Source organism: Platichthys flesus, chromosome 14, assembly GCF_949316205.1.
Source record: "Platichthys flesus chromosome 14, fPlaFle2.1, whole genome shotgun sequence".
Taxonomy (NCBI): domain Eukaryota; kingdom Metazoa; phylum Chordata; class Actinopteri; order Pleuronectiformes; family Pleuronectidae; genus Platichthys; species Platichthys flesus.
The window spans coordinates 20,843,391-20,854,735 of record NC_084958.1 but is presented as its reverse complement, the minus strand read 5'-3'; the positions used below and the strand labels follow the sequence as shown (position 1 = coordinate 20,854,735).

Below are 11,345 nucleotides of genomic sequence, written 5' to 3'. Positions count from 1 at the left end.
GACATGAAATGGGGCTGACAGCTCCACATTCAAATTCCCTCCTCGGCTAATTGGTGAGATCGTCAGTAACGAGAAGTGACAGGCAGCCGATGTCAAAATGCATGTTGTGCTGCTGCTGTATCCTGAGTGCCTCAGAGCCCTGTCATACAGAGAAGCCATGAAAAAAACATATCCTTCGTGCAATTCTAATGTAACATTGCAGTGCAGCAAGCGGAAGCTCTCCTGGAAAAGCAGCAGCAGGTTTGATTCACCACGCAAAACAGTTTGTCAACCACTTTAATTCTGCCGATGTTCTCCTGATCTTTTGACCTGCAGCATCACAGAGCTCATCACTGTAATGTCCTCCTCCTAATGCAATGCATTAGAAAATGGAAAAGCAAGGATGGTGCACCAACAAAACAGTTTTCAGTCGCATAAATTTAATCATCTTTCCATTTTCAAATTAGCATTTTACTCCCAGGCTGTTCTATCCTGGCAAGTGATCCCCTGTGGTGCATGAAACGTTATTCAGCTACAACCATCGTCGCTCTCTAACACACTTGTGTCTCTCAACCAATCTAATGTTGTCCTGAGATAGAAACAACAAGGAGACTAGAAGTCAGCCGTCCAGCTGTCGAGGGGATTAGTGGCCAATAAGGATCAAATCCTGTGGAACAAAGCAGGAACTCAAATTGGAGTATTTCTGGAGATCTTGATCAAACAGAGGTCACCCTCTGCTGAACTGTTTATGTATGACCAAAAATAAAGATGTACATTGTTAGGCAAGTCATATGACCTGACCTACAGCTAATAATAAACTTTTGCAATATAGTCTGTAAGGTGTTGTTTGTGGGTGCTGCAGACTTTAAGATGAAATAATAGACCGATTCATGTCATGTGATGCATGATTTCTAGGATAAAACTGTAGATTTATTACAAAATTGTGAACTTTAAGATCGAATTCTAACTTGGAAACAACTGCCTGACCGAACAGGAACAAAATCCTCAGAATAAAAGCTGCAGAAACTCAAAGAAAGTGAATCTTGTGTTGCCAAGTGTAAAAATGGTTGAAGAGCAACTTTACACTGGCTCTGATGGTGGACGGCTTAGCTCACAAATATGAGCTTCAAAGTGTTAAAATACCAACTGGAGAAGTGCTCATGATGTGGAATGGCCCTTCTCTTACTTTGCTTTATTGTTAGATCATTATTATTGATTCAATAACATCCTATTGGGCAGTTTAATCCATAACATGTGTCATAGTGGATAAACCGTATGTCAGTTTCCAATGGAATAAGTAACTGCGGCTTATTTCCCTCATAGTAACAGTAGAATTATTAATTGAATAGTAAATTATAGCAAATGTACTTAGTTACTTCTAATTCCAAGCTAATGGTGAACGACTAGAACGCGCAAAGTCAAGTGGCTGCGTGCGTATTTGCGCGCAGCCTCGGTGGTGCCAACGTCAGGGGCGCACACACGGTGCGTGCTGGCGGCAGAGCGCGGTGGGAGGGCGGACGGACGAGCCGCGCATCCGCCACGACGAGGAGGGTGGTGCGGTGTGAGAGCCTGCAGGAATCCACGAAGTCCACACACGAGACAAAATGCGCTGAGGGGACGTGTGCGTGGAGCTCGGTTTGATGACCAGAGGTTTCCTTCACACGGCGGTGACACCGAGTCCGGAGAGAAACACGAGAAGCGCAGAAGACAAGTTGTGATTCCAGAGGAAAATCCGAGGGGGAGATGAATACCAACGATGCCAAGGAGTACCTCGCCCGGCGGGAGATACCTCAACTCTTTGAGGTGAGAGATGGTGGCGTTGGGGTGAGCTGGCCGAACAGTGGGTTCAGATTTCTACCCTGTGTTTTTTTTCTTCTTTGTACACGTTTGCATCGATGCTTTGCAGAAAACATGTCAGAGTCAAGCTGAAGATGATTTTTTATGATTTGTGTCAAAGAGTCCACTTAGATCGTGGAAAACCTGGAAGCAGATTTCTGGATTGAATAGATTGATGGATTTAAAATAAAACTAGTTTTTAATAATACTATACAATCACAATAGGCAAAGATGGAATTTTAACCAATCTCCACCTTTTTGCATAATTAGCTTCCAATGGACATGATGCAGCCCCTCCACTGAGAAGCTCTCAGATGGAAACTGTTATTTTATCATGAAGACCAAAAAGAAAATGTGATCATCTGACTCTGTCTCTGATAATAATGATGCATCTGTGCTGTAAAGAACGAGAGGTGTTTAAAAATGAATAATAATAATTAATAATTATGTATCGAAGGAATATCAAAGGTATTGTGTATTTGTGTGTGTATTGCTATAATGTACAAGGCCGGTGTTGCCTGACGCTCACTGTTAATAACCTCAGACCGACACAGTCTAATAACTTACAGATGTATCATAATGAAATATAATCTTCTTTTTCCTGAGGGGAAACTAAATTGGCTCATCCACTTAATTAGAGCCAGTTCTACTGATTGTTTATTACACTGAGCAGCAAAGTGACACATTATCATCATAACTGCAGAGAACTGCCGCTCATATAAAAGCGTATTTATCCTCCATCAGCCGGGAGAGGCTTCTTGTTTTCCCTGCGTCTGCGGGTGGGAGGGTGGAGATGAGGTCCCAGAGGAGGCTTTTGTTTTAAAACATTCTGGGTCATGGGGACCTCTCATGCACCACAGTCCCTGGTCAGTCCTCCTCCACTATGATAATAACAGGTCGTCGGTGGGCTGCGTTTGTTTGCACAGCTCAGTCCAATTTCATGGGCTTCTGACAAAATGAGATGTTTTGATCCCCCGCCGGAGACGAGCCAAGGCAACCAGCTCTGCACTTCATTAAGGCGGCGGGCTGGCTCTCCGCAGAAACAACACGTCATTACAACGCAACCCTTACACTCACTCTGCCCCCCCCCCCCCTCTTCAGAGCCTGCTGACAGGGTTGATGTACTACCGGCCCGATGACCCCATCGACTACCTGGAGGCCTGCCTGCAGAAAGTCCGGGAGCTGGGAGGGGCGGACAAGGTGCGGTGGGATACCTTCGTGGGCCAGGAGAAGAAGTCCCTTCCCCCGCTCAATGGGAGCCAATCACGCAGGTCCCTCTTCAGAAATGGTGAGCATGAAGCCAATCTCCCAGTGTAATATATCAACACCATAATAGCTCATTGTTTCAACAGGAAAAAGCCTGTTGACATTTGTGCTTCACCCTCATGAGCCCGGTCGCAGCATCATTGTTAAACTGTTGATCTTGGAAGAACCAGCAGAGTTTTTCGAGCCAGATGAGAAAAGAGTTGTTTTTTATTCCGTGGCTTCGGTTTTTATTTTTTTTCGTGAGGCTCAGCTGCGTGCATCACTTCTCTCACATAGATTTAGAGCCAGAAACCAGAACACCCACAAACACAACACGTCGACAACATTGGCGACAATCTCCGGAGGTGACCCTTCATGTTCATGGACGGACCCTGTGCTGCCTGAGATGAGCAGTGCATTCATTGTCTGTTATGATACAGTTAAAAGAAAATTCAGAATCCACGAAGTGAATGATTAATCTTGGCATTGATCCTGATCTTTACAGAAGGCGTAGCTGGCACTGCACATGCAAAACTGGTTTCTAATTTGCAAAGCAAAGTTCTCGCCTGCGTCTTGCTTGCTAACAAACTATTTGCATTATTTATTGATGGCATTGTTGGTTCATTCAAAATTAAGAAGACCAGTGACAGGATAGGGGGACTTCAGATCATAGCTTTACCATCAAGGGGGAGGAGACCCAACATTGTCCTTCAATCAAGATGCACCAAATTTCATAGATGAGTTCTCTAAATATGTCAGATGGTTTTCATGAAGATCCATGGATTATTCTCTGGGAAGTTGGAGACAATTTCGCAAAAATCCATTCAGTTGTTTTCGCATGAGGAAGAGACCACCTCCTCGGCAGGGCTAATAAAGTCATGTGTGCATTAATAAGAAGTTTGTTCACAGGCATGTCTCTCCCAGCATGCAGCTGCACGGAGATGATATTTGTTCAACAGAAGCCTCCGGGCTCACAAACATGATTCAAAACACACACGCAGGACTCCTGCTTTTAGAGATTCACCCACATCCTGCTTCTGGTTACATTGTGCAAACGATGCCTGTGAGGTTTGCCAGCTGCAGGGTTTAGCTGCTGGGAGCCGCAGCCTCATTGGGGGGGGGGGGGAGATTTCCAATTCGCTGTGATTCCACTCAGCTCAGAGTTTTAAAACATCTGCTGGAAGAAAATGCAGCTGCCTCTTCTCTCGCAATTCATTTCCCTGATTGTCTGATTTACATGTTAGAAATGTCTGCAGGACCAAAGTAAGACGGGGGGGGGGGGGGGGCTTTAGCTGTAATTAGCACATTTCAGTGTTTTTACTCAATAGTTTTTATCTCTGCAACAGTTTTTGAAGTGTTTTGCTCAATCGTTTGCACTAAATAGACTGATGCGTGTGTAATCACCGCTGCAATTGTGCATCAGCACTTTAATTAAAATTCACAGGAGTGTGATAATTGCTGCTCCTGTGGAATAACACGCACTGAGGATTTCTAGCATTGTTGAACGTGTTTTAATCGATTTCCTCTCAAGAGACAGATGTGTAACTGAGAATGAACCGTCTCTGAATTCATCGCACGCACAAATTTATGTGAAGGATTTAGTTTGCAGGACATTTGCACCTCTAACTGACAGATCTAAATGATGGTTCAATGTGTTGTCATTTAAACCTTGTGTACGTGTGTGTGTGTGTGTGTTTGTGTGTGCGACAGTGTTGCCCGACAGTCCCAACTTCCCCTACAGACGGTACGACCGCCTCCCTCCCATCAGCCAGTTCTCCATCGAGAGCGACTCGGACCTGTCGGAGACGGCGGAGCTCATCGAGGAGTACGAGGTGTTTGACCCGTCGAGACCACGGCCCAAAATCATCCTGGTCATCGGTAAAGCTGCAACACAACAAACACAACATCACAAATACACGTCACACAACACACAAATGAGGAAACACTGAGCGAAATACGATGGACGCCGTTATTTATTTTGTGTTCAACTGGTGTTTCTGACTTGAAGCACTCATCTGGATTCCTTGGATGTTTTCCACGAAATAACAAAGTCTGATACATGAATAGAAAAATACAGAATAGAAGTTTATGTTTGCTTTACTGATTATCTAAAAATACACAGCCTGGATGGGAACAGCTGGGGGAGTGTGTGTGTGTGTGTGAGTGTTCCAGGTATTACCCATGTTCTGAGGACCTTAAAACTGTTTACACGATCCCATTAAGGCGGCATAAGCAAGTCCCTATAATGTAAATCATTGCATTACAAGGGGGAGACATGTTTAAGGTTAGATCAGGGTTAGCTTACGATAAGGATTTTTCCTGGTATTTGAACGCAGCCTCACCTCTCTCCCTGAGTATCAGCGGGGGGGATCTGGTTGCGTGTTGTGATAGTCACGCTCTCCTGATCTGATTTCCTCGGTGCTCCCCTGCTTCACCCTGTCAGACACATTCATTAAACTCATAAATTAAGCTCGGCAGCTGCATAATACGAGTAATGACACTGGAGAGAGGCGGCTATTTATAACCGCTCTTTAAAATACTTTAAATAAGCAGGAAAATGACCTCAGAGTCTTTCCCGAGCTTTTTAACCTCCTGCCAGTTTTGTGTGTGTGTGTGTGTGGCTTCATGTTGTGTACCTGGGATGTTCACACACTGTCTGTGATGTGGAGGACGGTTGTTTCCTCTCAGCACAAAGCCACTTCCAATCTCGTCTTGGTGAGCACATGGTGGCCTATATTTTAAAGGGGAAGCAGGACGGCAGCAGCTGTCATCTCTTCGGAGGATCACGGCAAACGTTTGGTCAGGTTAGACCGGAGAGGGGACCAGTGGGGGGGGGGACTCGAACGCTATACAACCAAACCCCCGCAAAACACAGAGCTCTATGATAAACTGCTTTTAAATACATTTGATTTTGATCTATTGGTCGTTTTACGCTTCCGCAGCAGCAGCAGACGCAGACCAGATATTTTGTCTGCAGGCTGTTCATCCATCTGATCCCCCCCCCCCCCCCCCCCCCCTGTCAATCTGTCCGTCTGTCTGCCTGTCCATCTGTCCCACTCTGGGGAAAGACGTATCTCAGAAACCCCCTTTGAGGGTTGAGGTTAAAATTGGGGTTCCTCAAAGATGGTTCCTGTCTGATCAGGTCGTTCTTAGCTCAATGATTGTTTTGTTTTGAAAGTTATTTGATGCTTTAAAAACAGGGTAACACATCAGAGTCATGATTGGTGGAGCTTATGTAACATTGTGATTTACTCCACCGCCCCCTTATCGGCACTAGCGCAGACTCTAAATGTGCACGGTGGTGACGCTTGTCTCTGGGATATTTTGGCTTCATTTCGGGGTAATTGTAGGAGGAGGAGTCGCGTCGTCCATCTTTATTTACAGTCTATGGCACAAAGGTTGACTTGGACTGAACTGATTTTAGCAAGAGTCAAGGTCACATCATTATAAATCCCAGTCAGACTTGAAGCCGAACACCTGATGGAAATCAGCAGATCTTGTGGGGACATTCTCATTTAGATCCATCCATCCATTTCTGACAGCAGCACCAGGAATGGAGGACAGGTGGACTGGATTACTGAGGCACAGCTTGTTCCCAGGCTGTCTTCACCTGGCCGATTCCACCGGAATCAGTTTCCCCGAGCGGTCGGCATTTCTGTGGTGACAATAGGAACTGGAATGAAACACGTGTGTCAGTCAGCGAAGCAGCATTCCGAGCGTCACACGGTTTTTACAGGCACTCACCTGCGAACAGGCCTTTCACTAAGTGACCGCCTCACAGAGCTCACCGCCAATACCATTGAATTGATTTGAATTGGAATCCCTGTTGTGAGGGTGATTTCAAATTATCGTGTATGTCGCTTTGGTCGTTTTAAACTTTAAAACTTACAGATTTTTTTTAAATTTCAATGTGTAACAGCAAAGAATTGATATTTAGAGGAGTCGTGATCATTATTTATCAAACAATGCGGCGTGAAGCCACTGTCTGCCTCCCGTTCATCACTCCTCTGCACGATTCGCTTTCATCGCTGGAATAAAAGAGAAGAGACGAGGATTTGTTAGCGAATGTGGGAGGTTCACACGTACCTGCTCCTCTCATCTGCCCCCCCCCCCCCCCCCCCCAACATGCCCTGCTCCCCCGCGTGCACCAGCAAAACACACACAAGCAGGAACAGTCTGACTTTCTCTCACTCATCCACACATGCGCCTCCGCTAACACACCCACACGCCTAACGTTTCACACTCACACATTCCCACACACACACACCACACACACACACATGCACACATACTCTCTCTCTCCCAAAACATCAACAGCTCTCCCTCTGTGCCTAGGTGGCCCTGGCAGCGGCAAAGGAACACAGAGCCTGAAGATCGCCGAGCGCTACGGCTTCCAGTACGTGTCCGTGGGCGAGCTGCTGAGGAAGAAGATGATCCACAACGCCACCAGCAACAGGAAGTGGAGCCTGATTGCAAAAATCATCACCAATGGCGAGCTGGCACCGCAGGTAGCAGAGAAACAGAGGAGGCGGGGGGGGAGTGTGTGTGTGTGTCTTTGTGTGTGTGTGTGTAGGGGGGGGAGAACATGAGTGAAGGGATCAGTGCTGAGTGTGTCCAGTCACTCGCAGGTCATTATCACAGCGTGACTGTAATACGGGGCTAATTACCAGCATCCATATCACGAGCGTGCCGGGAGAGGGACGCTGCTCCGTCTCATTAGCATACTCCCTGCAAGACACTGATGGAGGCTGTTTCCAACACGTAGTAAACACTCACATTCCTCAATTCAACGTATAGACCATTAGACCATTTCCTTTAATTTGACATATCCAAGGACAAAGAAAGGACCAAACAATAACCCTGCACCTCAACATGGATTCAGAGGGAACAGAGGGCACACACTTGAAGGGGAAAAGATCCTCCGTGCATTTCCTCTTGTAGAGTAACTGTGACCGTGATCATCTGTGAAGCTGAGTGCAACAAGAACACGGCATCATGTCCTCGACTGTCAGCCGCCGACAGTCGACTCCTGACGAGAGGATCTCTGAGTTGCGGCTGGTCTCAAATTAAAGACGGGTTGTGCTCTCGCGTCTCTATCCTCAGAAACGTCTCATCTCTAAACCAGTGCAGCTCCATAGAGCATGACGTGCTGACCAGTTGATGGTGTCCTGGAAATGTATCATGAGATTTGAAATAATGAGTTGGTCAGACCGGAGTTGTCTTAAGAGGTTTCATTGTTAGCTTTGCAGAGGGTTTACACAGCCAGACAGCAACATGGCTCAGAGTGAAACCACAAGAAACTAAAAAGGAAGGGATTGTTATACAAAGGGATAAACAGGAAACAAAAACAGAAAGCAGACACAAACCGTCTGGTGTCTGGCATCACTGTAACAAAAAGAGGAATCAAACCCAGACAAATAAAGGTCAACAGGAGGTGGAAGACATTGATGTTGTATCAGCTAAGTGCACAGAAAACAGTCAAAACAGTAGAAGACATTCTTCACAGTAGTTGGACATTGATCAGTGGACTTTTCCATTACAATAGACAGGTAGAAGAGCTGCAACATGGGAGATGAGGTGTTGAACTGGGATCAGGGTGGCCACATGGGAAATGTTGAAGTATTGCACCAGAGGCTTGAGATGATAGTATTTCCAGGATAATTAGCGTAAGAGCACAGAATAATAAACTCAGTAGTTATTTTAATAAAAAATGACAAATATTTGGTCGTTTTAGATTCTTAATGGGTTTTAATGGAAATTAAATTCACACACAAAATTCTATCGTTATTTTAATATTTTAGTAATAAAACAATAGTTAACCGAGAAACATAAAGGCGGATTATTAACAATGAAATCAACTGACTGCAATGTGGCTCATATTCTTGGTGCAAACCAGTCAGTGTTGCATTCAACCTGATGATGGTTCTTCAGTGTCCCAGATCTCATTTTGCAGCTCAGCATTAAGTAAAGTGCTGAGTGTGCTGCGTGTGGGGAGAAGTGGGAACGAGGGACAGATTCTGGATCTAATGACGTCTCTCTTGTCTGTCTGTGTTATTGCTGCCGTATCGTTGTGGACAGGTCGTCTCTATCGGAGTCAGATCACCTGATTCCTTGTGTTCCTGCGAGAGCTCAGACATCACACGGCTTTTCTTCGATGAGCTTTTCTCATTTTGTCTCTACCTGCGTACATGAATCTGTGTGATGGAGCTGAGGCCGGCTTTAATCCCCGAGCAGTCGACTGGGGCCGCCGCTCCCGCTCTGCGGTTAGAAGGGAAATGAAATGTCTGTGTTGCTCAGCGTTGGCCACGACCACGTTGTTATTTTTAGACCGGAGCGCTGCTCACGTATCTCTGCCATATCGCATGATGCGTTCTGCCTGGAGGAATACATCCGTGCGCGCTGACCTCCTCCAGCCACGAGGAAGTAAACGATGATGAAAGAAGCTGGCACTCTCTGCCCCCCCCGGCTGCACTCCTGACAATCGTTCTGCTGCGTTCAGAGATATTAAAGTGCAACTGGATAACAGGCGAATTATGTTGTTATGTTTAATTAAGCATCATTCTCCGACGTGCTTTAGATTTCTATCATTTTCAGAGTGTTTATTTCTCTAAATCAGCTTAATTTCCAAAGGGCTGTTAATTATAACAAACTTATTATGACTCTCATGCTTTTGATTGAAAAGCAAATTATAATTGTACATATAAACTTTTTTGCTTTATAATAAACAGACTAAGAAACTGTAATAAAAACGGCCACCCCATGGTTTTGGCAATTGCAATGTGACAAAGTTAAAATGCTAAATTTGTGGAATCCTCAATTAGCCCGAATCCAAGCATCTGGCTAATTGTCGAGTTAATTGTGATGATCACACATGTGGTGAATAGTGATTTACCAAGTACTGAAAATCTGTTTTATTGCCCTTTCAACATGTAAACACAAACCGAGGCCCCAAGTGACGCTGATCATGAATCTGTTTTTGTTTTGTCGTTTCCTCAGGAGACCACGATAACCGAGATCAAGCAGAAGATCATGAAGATCCCAGACGCTAATGGAATCGTCATAGATGGGTTCCCTCGAGATGTCGGGCAGGCCCTGTCCTTCGAGGACCAGGTGAGTGGCACCGCTGTGGCTCGGGAGGTAGAGCGGGTTGTTCACGGTGGTTACCCCCCCCCCCCCCCCCCGCCTCATCCAGTGCGCATGCAGAAGGGTCCTCAGGCAAGCTGCAACAGACGCCTGAGCTGGGCGAGTGATATACAGTTTATATAAGTGCTGTGTGAATGTATGGGTGGATGTCACTTGAGCACTCTGGGTGGTCGATGACACTAGAAAGTCGTTTTTTAAAAATACACTCCATCCATATACTGATTTTTTCAGATTTGTTTAAGATGCGAGATCTGTCCAATTATTTGAGAGGGGGTGTCACAACTGTTGTGTTGTTTTCACACACAAAAGAGCCGTGAATCACTTATGCAACTTCTCTCGGTGACAATCAGATCCACACACGGCTGCATCCTGCACTAACATGGTGGATGGGGGGAGTCGTTCAGGAGAGGCTTCTGAAATATTCAGACTTTTGACTCATTCTTTTGATATCGTGTTGTTTTGTTGGACGCACAATCCCATCCACCCACTCTGTCCCAGCTGGGCTTGAAGAACGTCACAATCGGGTTGCATTGCAAACATGTTGGCAACCCAATCCATCCCACATCGGAGCACATGAGGTTTCTCTTGTAGGGTCTGGACTGGTCTCAGAGACACTGTTGTTACTTGTGATGCAGCAAAAACTCTTATCTGTAAATCAAACACACACACACACACACACACACACACACACACACAGTGATTCCACCGACACCTGCTAGGAGCCACATATGTACTACGCACTGTTATCTGACTGGCTCCAGCTGCAGCAGTGTGAGATGTGAGGATGGCAGCTCGGGTGGATCGGGGGTTTGATGCCGAGTGGTTGATATCAGAAGCGTCTGCAGGTCATTGTCAGGTCCTTTAGACTCTTTGACAAGTTATACATGTTTAATCAGTTATATAACTTCAGCTGAGAAGCTCTGTCTCCACCTCTCTAATTGGAGCCAATTAAAGTCTGGACTAATAGAAATTAGAAATATTTCTGATGGCAATTAGCATTTTTGAAATTTGAATTCACATCATGCCACATGAGTTATCGTGCACACTGTCATTTTTCAAACGTGTCATATTTGTGTAAACAGGTTCGAAGCCTCTGAAGCTTGGGGGGGGGGGGCGGGGGGGGGGGTTCATGGCAGCAGCTG

General features: G+C 45.6%; 1 protein-coding gene across 1 annotated transcript in view; it reads left to right on the top strand.

The window, feature by feature from the left end:
* Positions 1-1,495: 1,495 nt before the first annotated feature.
* ak5 (adenylate kinase 5) overlaps positions 1,496-11,345 on the top strand; it is a 45,873-nt gene continuing 36,023 nt past the window's right edge. Inside the window, exons 1-5 of the mRNA XM_062403820.1 lie at positions 1,496-1,782; positions 2,917-3,103; positions 4,771-4,938; positions 7,396-7,568; positions 10,057-10,170. Of these exons, the coding sequence (XP_062259804.1) occupies positions 1,723-1,782; positions 2,917-3,103; positions 4,771-4,938; positions 7,396-7,568; positions 10,057-10,170 (702 nt within the window). The 5' untranslated portion in view covers positions 1,496-1,722. The remainder of the gene's footprint in view (positions 1,783-2,916; positions 3,104-4,770; positions 4,939-7,395; positions 7,569-10,056; positions 10,171-11,345) is intronic.